Source organism: Musca domestica, unplaced genomic scaffold (assembly GCF_030504385.1).
Source record: "Musca domestica strain aabys unplaced genomic scaffold, Musca_domestica.polishedcontigs.V.1.1 61, whole genome shotgun sequence".
NCBI classification, from domain to species: Eukaryota; Metazoa; Arthropoda; class Insecta; order Diptera; family Muscidae; genus Musca; species Musca domestica.
In genome coordinates, this window is record NW_026712367.1 from 4939995 (window position 1) to 4957667 (window position 17673).

The window sequence follows — 17673 nt, forward strand, 5'->3', positions numbered from 1 at the left end:
TTATCTAGATACCGAAGATACATTATCCTCTTTCTCCAGATATCATAGATACTTTATCCACGCCATAGATACATTATCCTCATCATTTAGATATCTGAGATACTTTATCCACGCCATAGATACATTATCCACATTATTTAGATATCGCAGATACATAATCCACGTTATCTAGATACCGTAAATACATTATCCACGTTATCTAGATACCGTAGAAACATTATCCACCTCAAAGATACATTATCCACGTGGTCTAGATACCTTTGATACTTTATCCACGTTCTCTAGATGTCGTAGATTCATTATCCACGCCATAGATACATTACCCACCTCATTTAGATACCGCAGATACTTTATCCCCATTATCCGTTTTTTTATATATTTTTGGAGTAAATTTCAAATGGAATGTCGCTTTGTCTTCTCAGCTCGGCTCGTTCTTGGCGAAGCGAGTAAACAGCTATGTATCGGCTATCACGTTTTTGTTTACTTGACGAATTTGCCAACTTAATGGCGTTGCCGTTGTTGTTGTTGGACCCTGCTGCAACAACATTCAACGCTGTGTGTGAGATCATTACACGACCGCCATCGCCACCAACACCACCACCACCTCGACGACGACAAATACTTCGTTCTTCATCTTGGCGGTTAAGCGATCTGTTAGACGCTGCTTAGCTTCAGGTTTCTAATGTCTGACTTTTGTGATCTTAAGAGAATTATAGCTGGATGTTGTTGTAGCTAAGATTTTGTTGTTGTTAGATTTTGTGGCCAACACATGTGAGTGATACTAGAGCCAGCAGAGAGGCTGGCATGCAAGGTTTTCCAGCTAGAAGTACAGATTTTTTTTTTAATTATGAAAATACCAGCCAAGCATCTAAACGGCCAGTCAGCCAGCCAGCCAGCTGGATATCAAAGCGTTATAATACCTCGGCCATGGGGTAGGAGTGTGAAGCGTTATTGAACAGCAAAAAACTACAACAACAAATCTGGGGAGATGTCTCAAAGCCAGTTACTAAACAAATAAATCAACACTTGTTGGGCAATGGCTGCAGATGTAAAAATTGGCTAAAATTGCCGGGGAAATTTTGAAAATGTTTTGAATTCAAAACTTTAAATTCTTGACACTCAAATTCCAATTTAAGTTCCCTTGGACAAGAAAGGTATCTTCTAAAAGCCTCCATAAACCATAATCCCCCTTAACATTTGTCCTTTTGTCAGGCATTTTGTCACCTCCATTGTGTGTGTGTGTCAAATGGCCATAAAACTATTTCCGACGATAATAAATGTCGGAACAATAAATTCCGCACACATTTCTCTTAATTAAGTTATCAACAAATGGGTATTGTACTTACCTCCAATTGTGGGGTAGCGGAATCCTGTAGGCAGCTTAGTTTTATCTCCTTCTCTCTCTCACACACACGCCATTTATCTTTGGTATTGTTCGCCGACAGGAATTAAATAGAGTGTAAATGAAATTGAAAGTATTGCCCTTGTAATGAGCTACCTCAACTTAAAGTGGCACACAGGCACATATACTCGCACACACACATACTCTCACAAACATGTTATTTTTGTGAAAATTCACAAGTGAAGAGTCCTTGCACAGTGGAAGAGGGGTATTTAAATAGTATAGATATATTTGGAGTTAGGAGGAACATTATTCAGGTTATGTGGATGAAGTAGATAAATTATCCTGGTTATGTGGATCAAGCAGATACTTTATCCACGTTATCTTGAAACCTTAGATACATTATTCAGGATTTCTGGATACCGTAGATACATTATCCGAGCCATAGATACGTTATCCACGGTATCTGAATGCCATAGATACATTATCAACGTTATCTTGATGCCATAGATACTTTATTCAGGATTTCTGGACACCGTATATACGTTATCCGCGGCATAGACACTTTATCCACGGTATCTGGATGCCATAAATGCATTATCCGAGCCATAGATACGTTATCCACGTTACCTAAATACTATCGATACGTTATCCGAGCCATATATACATTATCCACGGTATCTGTAGGCCATATATACATTATCCACGATATCTGGATTTCATAGATACATTATCCACGGTATCTAGATGCCATAGATACATTATCCACGTTATCTGGATACCATAGATACATTATACGCCATAGATACATTATCCACTTTATCTAGATACCATAGATACATTATATACGTTATCTAGATACCGTAGATACTTTATCCACGCCATAGATACATTATTTACGTTATCTAGGTGCCACAGATACATTATAAACCTTATCCATATAACATAGATACATTATCCACGCCATAGAAACATTATTCCATGCCATAGATACATTATCCATTTTATCTAGATACCATAGATACATTATCCACAATATCCAGATACCATAGATACATTATCCACGTTATCTAGATACCGTAGATACTTCATCCACGCCATAGATACATTATCCACCATATCCAGATACCATAGATGCATTATCCACGCTATAGATACATTATTCACCTTACCTAGATACCATAGATACATTATCCACGTTATCTAGATACCGTAGATACTTTATCCACGCCATAGATACATTATCCATTTTATCTAGATACCATAGATACATTATCCACCATATCCAGATAACATAGATACATTATCCACGCCATAGATACATTATTCACCTTATCTAGATACCATAGATACATTATCCACGTTATCTAGATACCGTAGATACTTTATCCACGCCATAGATACATTATCCACCATATCCAGATACCATAAATACATTATCCACGCTATAAATACATTATTCACACTATCTAGATGCCATAGATACATTATCCACGTTATCTAGATACCGTAGATACTTTATCCACGCCATAGATACATTATTCACGTTATCTAGATATCGTAGATACATTATCCACGTTATCTAGATACCATAGATACGTTATCCACGCCATAGATACAATATCCACCTTATCTAGATACCATCGATACATTATCCTCGTTATCTAGATACCATAGATACATTATCAACGTTATCTAGATACCATAGATACATTATCCACCTTATCTAGATACCATAGATACATTATCCACGTTATCTAGATACCATAGATACATTATCCACGCCATAGATACTTTATCCAGATGTCATAGATACATTTTCCACGCCGTAGATACGTTATCCACGTTATCTAGATACCATAGATACGTTATCCACGTTATGTGGATACCACAGATACATTATCCACGCCATAGATACTTTATCCAGATACCATAGATACGATATCTACGCCATAGATACATTATCTATTTCATCCAGAAACCATAGATACATTATCCTCGCCACAGATACTTTATCCGGTCATCATAGGCACAGTATCCACATTATCCTTCTCCTCCATTTGCTACTTATCCAAACACCTTTATGGAAAAGCATTTCCTGACCCGGAAAATCTCTGCCATTTCCCCTGGCGAATTTCCCCTCCATTTCCCAAACACCACTGTGCAATCCATGAGAGCATTGCTTTTTGGTTTCGCGAAGTAGTTCAATGCACGCAAATCGGATTAGAAAAGAAAAATGTTCGTCGGCTCGGGTTGTTGGTGCTGGCGATGGAAGAAAAACAGCAGCCTAGAACTCGCAAATTCAAACACTTTTACAAGTCTACACAGATACTGGGATCGGACGGACGGACGGACAGACGTAGTGGCGGACGGACAAACATTTAATACAGATATTATGTGATGGCAACAATGGTTGGTTGGTTGGGTTTGCTTTGCTTTGCTTGGGCTCTAAGAAATAAGAATATGTTGTGAGTGAGTACATATATGTGTCTGTGTGCATGTGTGTGTTTTTATGTATATGTGTCTGTGTGCAAATATCATAAGTGTAGCATACACTACAACGAATTAGAAGCACTAATAGTTTCAAAACACTTTCAAAACGGCTCGTAATTACACACGCCAACTAGCCGGACAGCCAGCCAGTCAGCCAGCCGAGCTAAATGCCATGATAATGGTCTCCGTTTTGGCCATTGGCCGTATGATTTGGTTGTTGGCCATCCAGGCAGTTCTCAATTTACAAAAAGCGAAGAAAAAAAACAATAAAGAACACGGAGATAATGTAAAAGGCTTGGCAGGGGTATAGGGGGCTACATAAATCAGGGGGGAATAGTAGTTGAAAGGTTGGTTGCTGGATTTTTAAAGTTTTCAATAATTTCTAAGATTTTTTTTTTTGAAATTTTGCTAAATTGTCTTGACGATGAATGGCTACCCCAGATGGCAGATAAATTCGATTTGAAATGTTTTATTTATTTATATTTATTTATATTTTTTTATATTTTTTTTTAATTATTTGAAATCAATGTGTCGCCTAAATCCAATTTTTATGTATCGATTATTATTATTTTAATAATATATTTATTTAGTTTATAACCTCAATTTTTTCCAAACTTTGTAATTTGTTTTTATTCTGATTTTGCAACAACTCTTTTTTGAGTTTTGAAATCAAAAATTGGAATATTCGTATTTGAGCATCAAATTATTCTCATATCACTCCACATGTCTTAAAATAATTTTTATATATTTTTTATTATTGTTTTTGTTTTTTTTTTATTATTTTTTAACAGTTTTCAAAAATCTTTTAAATCCGCACTACCGTTGTAGAGTTTTTGAAACACTTGTTTTCGATTTTTTTCCTTTAACTCCGTTTCACATCAACCATTCGCTTTGAAGACCGTAACTCAACTAAATAACCAACCCAGCATTCCCAACAAAAGTTCAGTTGAGCAAATGTTTGTTGTAAAGGTAGCAACAACAACAAAAACAACAATTGAGCTTTTCATATAGCCAAGATAGCAATGAGAAGATAGACAGTCAGCCAGCAAGCCATTCATTCAACGGTATCTTTAAGATCTCTGTGGCCAAAGTTTTGTTTGGTCACACAAAAGCTTTGTTTGTTTTGGCCACAGACAAAACAGCTTAAACATGTTTAAGTTGCTTTGCGATGAGCTTTAAAGTTTAGATAATTTTTTTAAGAAGATTTATTTATCTTCTTAAAAAATTATCTAAACTTAAATTAAATATGAAATGAAGAAAAAGTTTTAATTTTTGATAAATTTCAAAGGGAATTTTGATATGAGAGAAAGGCCGTTGCAGAAAGGGTTTTTTTCATAGAAGAAACTTTTTTAAGGGTATTATTTCAATATAAGACCCTTAGAGAGATCTTCCATCTGGGAAAAAATTTTGGAAAGGTCTTCTCATTGTGGAAGACTTTTAGAAAATCTCCTATTTACAAAAAAGCCTGAGAAGAGTTGCCTATTTACAAAGTTGTTTTCGATTCGAGGCCATTTTGATCCATTGAACTTGATTTTTGGCGAGGTATGTTAAAGGAAAAAATATTCTCCACAAAATTTCACTACATGTCCCCAACTACAAGAAATCCGTAGCTCCAATGGATATCCAGAAAAAAAATCCTTAACACGTTTAGTTATTTTTTTAGTTATTTCTCACATATTTTTAGGTTATGTTTTGATTCGAGGCCATTTTGACCTATTAAATTTGTTTTTTGGCGAGGACTGTTAATGGAAGAAATATTCTCCCCCAAATTTCACTACATGTCCCCGACTACAAGAAATCCATAGCTCTGGTAGATATCCACAAAAAAATCTCCAACAATTTAGGTTATTTTTTCAACCATTTCATCAATATTTTTAGGTTATGTTTTGATTCGAAGCCGTTTTGACCCATTGAAGTTGATTTTTTGGGAGGAATGTTAAAGGAAGAAATATTCTTCACAAAATTTCACTATATGTTCCCGACTACATTAAATCCGTATATCAAGTAGATATCCAGAATATATAGCCAATATTTTTGGGTCATTTTTTCTGTTATTTAGCACATATTTTTAGGTTATGTTTTGATTTGATTTTTGATTTTTGACAAGGAATGTTAAAGAGAGAAATATTTTCCACAAAATCTCAAATTATGTTCCCGACTACAAGAAATCCGTAGCTCCAGTGGATATCCAGAAAAAAAATCTCCAAAAAATAAGGTTATTTTTTTAGCTTTAGGGCCATTTTCGGGGTTAATTTTTGATGTATTTCGACTGGGTAATCCTTTGACAAACAAATATTCATATTTTAGGCTAAGTGTCAATGGAACAAATATTTTACATAAAATTTCAATATGAGTCTCCGACGAGCATAAATCTATAAAATTAGTTTTTTAACAAAATACGGTAATAACAAATTCTCACATTTTAAAAATTCACATTTTTGGGTGACCCATTGACTCAAAAAATCTCATTTTTTGATGTCGGAACCAATGGAAGAATTTCTCTATATAAGATTTCACTAGGGGTCCTCAACCAAAGGAACTTTGTAGTTTAACAATTTAACAATAAAATTGCAACATTAAATCTATAGATTTTAAAAATCCATTTTTGGGGGAAATTTTTTATATATTTCGATCATGACCACGATTGACCCACAAATCCTCATATTTTAGGATAAGTGTCAATTAAACAAATATTCTACATAAAATTTCACTATAAGTCTCCGACCAACAATAATCTGTAATATTATTTTTTAACAAAATACAGTAATAACAATTTCTTACATTTGAAAAATTCATCTTTTTTGGATCAATTACTAACATATCTTGTGTGGGTGGTCCTTTGACCTTTAAAACCTTATTTTTTGATGTCGGGACCAATGGAAGAATTTTTCTACATAAGATTTTACTAGAGGTCCTCAACCATAAGAAGTTTGTAGTTTAACAATTTAACATTGAAAAAACATCATAAAATCCTTAGATTTTAAAAGACATTTTTGAGGTAAATTTTTGATGTATTTCGACTGGGTGGTGTTTTGACCCACAAATCTTCATATTTTAGGGTAAGTGTCAATGGAACAAATATTCTACATCAAATTTTACTATAAGTCTCCGACAAACAGAAATCTGTAAAACTATTATTTAACAAAAAATGGCAATATATAATCTTTACATTTAAAATAGACACACCTTTTTGGGTTATTTGCTCACATATTTCAATTGGGTGGTCCTTTGACCTATAAAACCTCCATTTTTGATATCGGATCTAATGGAAGAATTTTTCTACATAAGATTTCACTAGGGGTCCTCAACCAAAAGAAATTTGTAGTTTAACAATTTATCTAAAAATAACAAAATTAAATTTTTAAAAATACGTTTTTGGGGTTAATTTTTGGTGTATTTTGACTGGGTGGTGTTTTGACACACAAATCTTCATATTTTAGGGTAAGTGTCAATGGAACAAACATTCAACATAAAATTTCACTATCGGTCTCCGACAAACAATAATCTGTAAAATTATTATTTAACAAAAAAAGCTAATAAAAAATTCTCACATTTTAAAAATTCACATTTTTGAGTCAATTACATACATATTTAGGTTGAGTGGTCCTCTTGACACATAACACCTCATTTTTTGATGTCGGAACCAAAGGAAGAATTATTCTTTACAAAATTTCACTTGACCTCTCCTAACAAAAAAAATTGAAGTTTAACAGTTTAACAATGAAATAGCAGCATTAAACTTTTAGATCTTAAAAAGTCGTTTTTGGGGTAAATTTTTTATGTATTTCGACTGGGTGGTGTTTTGATTCACAAACCCTTATATTTTAGGGTAAGTGTCAATGAAAAAAATATTCTACATCAAATTTCGCTATAAGTCTCCGACCAATAGTAGTCTGTAAAATTATTATTTAACAAAATACGGTAATAACAAATTCTCACATTTGAAAAAATCACATTTTTTACATATATACATATTTAGGGTCCTCTTGACCCATAAAATCTCATTTTTTGATATCGAAACCAAAGGAAGAATTATTCTTCACAATATTTCACTAGGACTCTCCTAACAAAAGAATTTTGTTGTTTAACAATTTAGCAATAAAATAGCAACATTAAATCTTAAGATTTTTAAAAGCCGTTTTTGGCGGTAAATTTTTTATGTATTTCGACTAGGTGGTCCTTAGACCCACAAATCCTCATATTTTAGGATAAGTGTCAATGGAACAAATATTCTACATGAAATTTCACTATAAGTCTCCGGCCAACAATAATCTGTAAAATTATTATTTAACAAAAAATGTCAATACCTAATCTTGACATTTAAAAAAGACACATTTTTAGGTCAATTATACACATTTAGACTGAGGTCTCCTCTTGACCCATAAAACCTAATTTTTTGATGTCGGCACTAATGGAAGAATTTTTCTACAGACGATTTCACTAGAGGTACTCAACCAAAAGAAATCTGTAGTCTAACAATTTCACAATAAAAAATCAATATTTCTTTTTGACGTTTAAAAAACTTAATTTGACCCAAAAACTCACATTTTTGGGTCAATTACTTACATATTTCGAGTGTGTGGTCGTTTGACCTATAAAATCTCATTTTTTTAAGTCGGAAACAATGAAAGAATTTTTCTATACAAGATTTCACTAGGGGTCCTCAACCAAAGGAATTTGTAGTTTAACAATTTATCAACAAAATAGTTTAATAGTTTAAATGGTTTAATTTTTTATGTATTTCGACTAGGTGTCCTTTGAACCACAAATCCTTATATTTTGGGATGGGTGTCAATGAAAGAAATGTTCTACATAAAATTTCACGATATGTCTCCGACAAACAGAAATCTATAAAATTATTTTTGAAGAAAAAAGGGCAATGACATATTCTTACATTTTAAAAATTCTCATTTTTTAGGTCAATTATACACATTTAGATTAAGGGGTCCTCTTGACCCATAAAACCTCAGTTTTTGATGTCGGAACCAATGGAAGAATTTTTCTAAATAAGATTTCACTAGATGTCCTCAACCAAAAGAAATTTGTAGTTTAACAATTTCACAATAAAAAATTAATATTTTGTTTTGACATTTGAAAATAACATTTTGGGGTTAATTTCTTACATATGTCATTTAGGTGGCCATTTGACCCATAGAATGTCTTCTTTCAGGGTAGGTGTTAATGGAACAAATATTCTACACCAAATTTCATTATGGGTCTCTGAACAAAAGATATCTATAGATTTACATTATAACAATTAAAATCGCACATTAAATCTTTATACGTAAAAAAGTTATACTTTTGGATTAATTTCTGATACCATTCGACAAGATGTTCCTTACATCCATAAAACCTAATTTTTTGTTCTCGGAACCAATGAAAGAATTACTCTACACAAAATTTCACTATGGGTTCCCACAGACCAAAAATCGATAACTATAGTCCATACCAGGAAAAAAATTAATTTCAAATCGCTTAAAATGTAAAAAATAACACCATTGTTTCTTCTTGTTTTCGTGGAGTCATTTTTGCCTTCGAACTCTTTGTTCTTTTCTTTCGTATTTTTTATTATCTTTTTTTTTTTGGAATTTTTTTTATTTGTCTTTTCGTTTTCACATTTTTGTTTTCAAAAACACATTTCAAAATTACTCGTCTTCTTCTTCTTCATGTTATGTTAATAAACAGTTATTTTAATTTTCATTTTACATAGGTTTGTATTTTGTTTCTTCTTCTCTTCTATGATTCTTGAGATTATCGTTTCATGTTTTTTTTGCATATCTTTTACAATCATTGTTTTAATAGTTTGTTTTGTTTGTATAATATTAATAATAATAATAGTTAATTAATACAATACAATTATTTAATAATATTAATTAACCATTTAATTGTATGCAATCACTTATGCGATAATATCAATTATTTTCAGTTTCTTTTTTATTATTATTATTTTTTTTTTTTTAAATTTGTAGTTGATTTTGTTTCAATGTTGTATAGAAAAATAGACACAGATTTGAAAATAAAAAAAAGGACAAATATTTCGAAAAAAACGGCATGTTCGAAGACTCTCAATACCAGGCAATTCCTATTGGCAAATGGAAACCTCAAGAATTCCCAAAAGCCAATAGAATTGCCCATTTAATTTGAGTCACAAATTAAGTACAAATATTTATGAGGAAGAGTATTGGGGGAAAACAAAAAATACAAAATCATGGAAATGTCAAAAGAATTTACACATTCTTGTTTTTAAAGCTAAGCTAAGTAATTTTCGTCTCGTTCTCGTATTTTTTTCACATTTAAAAACCCAAAAAATGCTATTGCTTGTTTTTGTTGTTCGTTTTTTGTTGTTTTTTTTTATAAATGAAATGCTTTGTTTTGTTATTATCCAAGAAATAAAAATATTTTTTGGTTTCTTTAATGAACTTAACTATTTATGACGACAGTATCTGTTTTGTTTATTACTTTGTAATTAGGTGTTAAGTGTTGCTGTTGTATTTGTTGTTATTTCCTTGTTATTGCATTTAAGAGCTGTGTGAAATTATTGGAGAATAGGAATTTTTATGGCTTATATTGGGTATTTAGTTAAAATATTTTCAATTATTTGTTCAATTCTATTTTAAGTTGGTGTTTTGTTTTTTTTCTCAAAACCTTGAAGCAGTTTTTGTTTTCTGGGTGTTTCAAGTTCAAAACAATTATGGCCCTAATGTAAAGCAAGTAAAGAAGATGGTTTTTTTGTTGAGAGATATAAACAATGGAATTTTCAAGAAAAATATTGTTTAGACATTAATTTTTGGAATTAATTTGAAACACACAAAGTGAGGTTAAGAGGTTTTTTAAGCCAGACAAGTAAAAATGCCTAATTTCGGACCACAATACTTCAGTTTTGGACCAGGGTTGTAATGGGAAAATTATTCCTCATTGAATTTGACCATGGGTCACTGAACAAATGAAATCTCCAGCTAGAGTCTAACCCCCTCAAAAGAAGTCATACATTTCGTACCAAGTGTTTTGGTGCCAATACTGACTGGTTTTTCTCTTTGACGATTTTTAACCCACAAAACATTGTTTTTGACAAGAACCATCAATGGAGGAAATATAGTACACAAAATTTCACTATGAGTCTCCGTACAAAAGATATCTGTAGCTTAAACCTAACTCAAAAAAAATCCACTCTCAATGCAAGTCATTTTTTGGAAGTTATTTGGCATATTTTTTAGGTTAGGTTTCAAGTTGATGGCAGTTTGACCCTTAATCCCTTATTTTTGGTTAATATCGTCAATGGAGAATATTTTCTACAGAAAATTTCATTTTGAGTCTTATTTAAAAAGAAGTCTGTAGCTCTAACAGATACCAAGAAAAAGGTGACTTTAAATTTTCATGGCGAATTTTTAGGTTATTTTTTGTATATATCTCATGGAGAGCCAATTAGTACCTAAATAAGGCATTTTTGGGACTTGATGCCAATGGAAAAAATATTCTAAATTGAATATCACAGTGGGTCGCGGAACAATCGAAAATTATACAATCAATATTTAACAAAGAAATACTCATTTTAGTTAGGATTAAATATTTTAAAATAATTTTTAGGTTAGGTTCCATGTTGATGACAGTTTGACCCCTAAAACTTTATTTTTGTTTGTGGCTGTCAATGAAGAATCTTTTCTACAGAAAATTTCATTATGAGTCTTCTTTAAAGAGAAGTCTGTCGCTCTAATAGATACCAAGAAAAAGTCGACTTCAAATTTTGATGACGAATTTTTAGGTTATATTTGGTATATAACTCATGGAGAGCCAATAAGTACCCAAATAAGGCAATTTTTGGGTTTAATGTCAATGGAGAAAATATTCTGCATTGAATTTCACTGTGGGTCGCGGAGCAAATAAAATTTATATAATCTATATTTAACAAAGAAATATTCATTTTAGTTTAGTTTACTTTTTTTAAACATTTTTTTAAGGTTAGGTTCCGTGTTGATGGTAGTTTGACCCATAAAACTTCATTCTTGGTTTATGCCGTTAATGAAGAACAATTTCTATAGAAAATTTCATTATGAGTCTTCTTTGAAAAGAAGTTGGTAGCTCTAACAGATACCAAGAAAAAGGTGACTTCAAATTTTGATGGGGAATTTTTAGGTTATTTTTTGTATATATCTCATGGAGAGCCAATAAGTACCCAAATAAGGCATGTTTGGGGCTTGATGCCAATAGAGAAAATATTCTACACTGAATTTTACAGTTAGTCACTGAGCAAACGAAATGTATATAATCAATATTTAACAAAGAAATATTCATTTTAGTTTGGTTTACTTTTTTTAAACATTTTTTAGGTTAGGTTCCATGTTGATGGCAGTTTAAGCCATAAAACTTCATTTTTGTAGTTAGCGGTCAATGAAGAATTTTTTCTGCAGAAAATTTCATTATGAGTCTTCTTTAAAAAGAATTATGAGGCTCTAACAGATACCATGAAAAAGGTGAGTTAAAATTTTGATGCAGAATTTTTAGGTTATTTTCGTATACAACATAAATTAGTACCCAAATAAGGCATTTAAGGGACTTGCTGTCAATGGAGAAAATATTCCACATCGAATTCTATAGTGGGTCTCGGAACAAAGAAAATTTATATAATCAATATTTAACAACGAAATATTCATTTTTTTAAATTGAACAAGTTTTTGAGTAAATTTCCTATTAGCTTCATTTTTCTGGCCATTTGACCCACAATACTTCAGATTTGTGGCAAGGTACCAATAGAAGAAACATTCTTCAACAAATTCTGCTATAAGTCACCAAATAGAGGAAATCTGTAGCACTAATAGATATCAAGAAAAAAGTAATTTTAAATTTAGATACACAGATGTTAGGTTATTTTTGTACATTTTTGTCTCAAGGCCCATTGGAGCGCCATAAAGTGATTTTAGGGACCTGGTGTCAATAGAGAAGTTATTCTTCACCGGATTTCACTATGGGTCGCTGAAGAAAAGAAATTTGTATATTCATTATTTAACAACAAAAAATTAATTTCTGTTTGGTTATAAATAAAAATTTTGAATAATTCCACCTTTCTCTCAAATAATTACAATCACAAATGTTTGCTTTACACTAAGCCATTTTAAAAAAATTAAAAAAAAATATTTGTTTGCGTTTTCTTAAAACAAAACTAAAAATTTGTATTTCATCTGTTCAATACGGGGAAAGAAAGTTGTAATAATTAAACAATACAATATAACATAAAACATGTATACCCTGGGTGGTGTGGTGCTGGTGTTTAAAAAGTGTTATACAAAAACTGTTATACAAAAATATTGATAGTTCGTTAGGTTTATAGTTTCATACAAAGAAAAATTAAAACTGAATTGTAGAGCAGAGTTTTGAAAAGAAAACAAAAAAAGATAAAAACAAATTAAAACTGTTATACAAACTAACAAAAATTTGCAGGCTTTTTGTTATATTATCTGCTTTTTATTATGGAATTAACTCTGCTTTGACAATTATTTGTATTCTTTTTTATAATTTATTGTTGTAAACTATTGTTGTTCTAGTTTGCATGCTAAGTACTATTTTTTTTTTTAAATAATTTAAAAACCATCCGTTTTTCCTTTGACTTAAACACCGGTTGACACACATAAAATAAACATTATTGCTGCACTCAGTAATGCTGTTACGGGTACCGTAACAATCCAAGCATAGGCAATATTACGGAATAAATGCCAATCAACACTGCCATCGGAATGACCATGACCTTTGGCCGCAGTTTCGGGACCATTCTCTAAAGCTTGCATATCATCTTTGGTTAGTTCGGTTTTAGTGGTTGTTGCTGTTGTTGATTGCTTCGTTTCACCATTATTGCTGTTGTTGTTGTCTTTTTTGGCTCCCTTAGAGGCTATATGACCGACAAATACCACCGAACCCACTTTACAGTGGGTCGTGGAAATTGGTATACCAACTTTGCTGGCCAGCAGTACAGTTATAGCAGCACCAATTTCAATTGTAAAACCACTAAAGAAGAGAATAGGAAAAAGGAAACGGTTAAAATTATATAAAATTGTATTCCAATCCAATGGGTACTTACGTTGATGAGGTAATTTTGGTTAAATCATTGCCAATGGTTTCAATAACACGACGACCCCATAGCCATAGACCTATAGAAATGCCAATACCACCATATATCAAAATATATATGGGACTTTCGGCCTTTTGCATCACAGAACCTTCACGATAAATCATATATAAAGCAATTAGGGGGCCAATGGCATTGCTGGAAAGAAAAGAGAAACAGAAAAACGATTAGAAAAAAATGTTTACATAACCTAAAAATAGACTAGTTTTGTAGACTTTTTGAAATAGGCCCTATTTTGCCGGAAGAAGTCATCCTAGAGGATTGGTGTTAAAGGAAAATATGTTCTCTACCAAATTCTACTATAAGTCTCCAAAGAGAGCTAATGGGTAGATATTATATTTATAAAAATAATTAGCCGTATTTAATTTGATTAATAGAAAAATACAAATGTTATGGTTAAGCCCGACATGATTATTTTTAAGTTTTAGGCAAAATGTCCCATAAAACCTCGATTTTGGGGATTGGTGTAAATGGAGAACATATTCCACACTAAATTTTGCTATGAGTCTCCACACAAAAGATATCGATAGATATAATGTATATGGCAAAACAGTTCAATAATAATTTGGAAAAATAAAAAGTGAATTTTTTGTAGGTTAAGTACGTATGCCTATAGAAAATGGTTCATTATTGCCAAAACAAGTTATCCTAGAGGTTTGGTGTAAAGGGAAAATATGTTCTATACTAAATTTCGCTAGAAGTTCCCAATGGCATCAAATGTGTAGATTCAATACATAACATAATAAATAACAGTATTAATTTTAATTTTTTAAGATTTAAGGTTGATTTTGAAAATTTTTGAATTTCCGCCAAATTTTCCGCAGAATTTTTATTTTAGGGGATAGGGTTGATTGAAAAAAAAATTCTACACAAAATTTCACAATAAGCCGCAGAACAACATAAATCGGTAGACATACATACAGAGTGAAATAAAATAAAAATTATTCTGAGTGAAGAATTTGTAGGTTAAATTGAAAATCAGGCAAATTTCCCCCTTATATCTCATTTTAGCGGAATCATGTCAATGGAAGAAATATTCCTCGTCGAATTTCACTATGGAACACCGAACAATAGAAATTTATGGGACCCAAAATCAAAGTTATAACCTCAGTTTTTAATTAAGGTTTATCATAAAATTATATTATTTCTAGGTTAAATCGGAAATCAGGGAAAATCTCCCCATATACCTCATTTTAGCGGAATCACGTCAATGGAAGAAATGTTCCTCACCAAATTTCACTATGGGTCACTGAAGAAAAGAAATTTGAGGGACCCAAAAATCAAGGATATAATCTCAGTTTTTAATTAACAATATGTTAAGGTATATCATAAAATTATATTATTTGTAGGTTAAATTGGAAATCAGCCAAAATTACCCCTTATACCTCATTTTAGCGGAACTATGTCAATGGAAGAAGTATTCCTCGCCGAATTTCACTATGGATCACCGAACAAAAGAAATTTGTGGGACCCAAAATCAAGGATATAACCTCAGTTTTTAATTTAAAATTTTTTAAGGTATATCATAAAATTATGTCATTTGTAGGTTAAATCAGATATAAGACAAAAATCCCCCTTATACCTCATTTTAGTGGAATCATGTCAATGGAAGAAATATTCCCCACGAAATTTCGCTATAGGTCTCCAAACAAAATAAATTTGTAGGATCCAAAACTCTGGGACATAATCTCACTTTTTAATCTACAACATTTAAATGAATATTACAACTTTGTGTTATTTGTAGGTTATATTGGAAATCTGCAAAAATCCTCTTTTTTGCCTGATTTTAGGGGCATAATGTCAATGGAAGAAGTATTCTTTACAAAATTTCACTATGGGTCATAGAACAAAAGGCATATATAGGACCTCAAAATCTAGGGTAAAACCTCATTTTTTAATTTAATTTCCTAAAATAAAGGTATTTGAAGGTTAGATTCGATTTGAGACGGAAATTACCCTAAAGAACTCATTTTAGCGGGGTGATGCCAATGAAAGAAATATTCCTCACAAAATTTCACTATGGGTCACCGAACAAAAGAAATTTGTAGGACCCAAAAATCTAGTATATAACCTTACTTTTTAATTTACAATATTTTAGGGGATATATTAAAATTTAGGTTTTTTATATATAACTCGAATTTGGGCCAAATCCCCCCTAGCTCTTCATTTTAGGGGGTTGGTGTTAAAGGATAATATGTTCTTGACAAAATTTCACTATGGGTCTCAGAACAAGAGAAATATGTAGATGTTAAAATCTAAGACATAACCTGACATTTTAATTTCTGTTTTTTTTTTTTTTTCACTTACCTCACATCATTACCACCATGAGCAAAACTACCAAATGTAGCGGTTAAAATTTGTAAAAATGAAAATAGCATTGAAACTTCTTCCGTCTCCTCGTCGCTGTGTTCCGCTGAGGGATTCTTAAAATCATTAATGGCTTCTTTGCTCTCAATTAAAGGAACTTTACTGGAATTTGGCGATAGCGTTGAGGAAATCATCATGTCCAAACTGCTACCACTCTCAATGACTTTGAGATTTTTCGAATTTTCAATACTGTTCGGCATCAAGCTTGCTGTTGCCTTATCACATTCATCCATGGTATCCAGGGAATCGGAAACTTTCAATGCAGATTGTGGCGGTGGTGGTAAGCTATTGTTGTTTGCTGTTGCATTGGCATTGGCATTTAGATTAGGAAGCTCATTGGTTTGCTGAGTGGCAGATATTTGTTGTGGTGGCTTAAAACAAGCTTCCAATGAATTCAAATTATCCTTGGGTGTCGTTTTGTGGAGACCATTCAGACCATTCAAGCCGTTTCCATTGCCGTTGGCCTGTTCGTCAATAAAATTCAAACTGGTTATAGTCAAATCGGTATTGTCCAGACTGGCTTTGCCCAAGAGATCTTCGGCCTTTTTGATGATTTCCGGATTGATTTTATAGCCATCGGGTGTGGTGCCGCCGTTCAACGGTTTCGTGCCGTTCAAATTAAAGGGGGCTAGCTTAAAGGTTTTTGGCGAATTGTCTGTCAACGAGACCAGCTCGGTAATTTCGGCAATTGCAGGCAGTTGTTTGCCATCGCTCACCAAACTGAGAGGACGACGATTTTTCTTAGGGCTACCGGACGGTGAGGATTCTGAAAAAAGGAGAATTTCTATTAAGATATTCTATTAAAATGGTTAGGCACTAATTTCCCACTTACCCACAGAATCCTCAAATTGAAATTTGACAGGATTTTTAGCTCTTAATTGTTTGGCAATTTTACGCTTCTGCATAGGCACCAACACCAGCTGAGTCAATATGGCCACCAATAGACCCAATGCCACACTAACAGTCACAGCCAACCAGGTGGGTATGTTATCCATATAAAGCACTACAAGACAAGAGTTATTGGCATGGTTTAATAACTTCCGAGTATTTCGGGTAAATCAAACTTACACTTTGGTCCATCCAACATAACACTGATGACATTTATGAAAAATGTCACACCATAGAATATGGGCAACGAACGGAAACCGGCTTTAAGCGGTTCAGCGGCTCTCAATATAAACTTGCGTATTGCCAAAAATAGCAAAATACTGACTAAACCACTTAAGACCGGCGATATAAACCAAGAACCAACTATGGTACCCATGGTTGACCATTTCAAACCCTGGGTGCCTCTGGCTACCAACGAGAAGCCAATAGTTGAGCCCACAATGCTATGGGTACCGGAAATCGGTAGCTT

The 17673-nt window shown here is 32.5% G+C and overlaps 1 protein-coding gene and 1 long non-coding RNA gene across 2 annotated transcripts in view; both read right to left on the minus strand.

Annotated features, from left to right (window-relative positions):
• LOC131805820 (uncharacterized) overlaps nt 1-2405 on the minus strand; it is a 60143-nt gene extending 57738 nt beyond the window's left edge. The window contains exon 1 of the long non-coding RNA XR_009343841.1: nt 1347-2405. This is a non-coding gene — a long non-coding RNA (uncharacterized LOC131805820). The remainder of the gene's footprint in view (nt 1-1346) is intronic.
• Nucleotides 2406-9599: 7194 nt separating this feature from the next.
• On the minus strand, nt 9600-17673 carry LOC131805799 (sodium-dependent phosphate transporter 2-like; the record flags this gene model as incomplete). Its single annotated transcript, XM_059129433.1, is given in 5 exon segments — nt 9600-13828; nt 13902-14087; nt 16257-17082; nt 17149-17319; nt 17385-17673. Coding segments are annotated over 5 exon segments (1866 nt in total), but the record flags the coding sequence as incomplete, so codon positions are not given.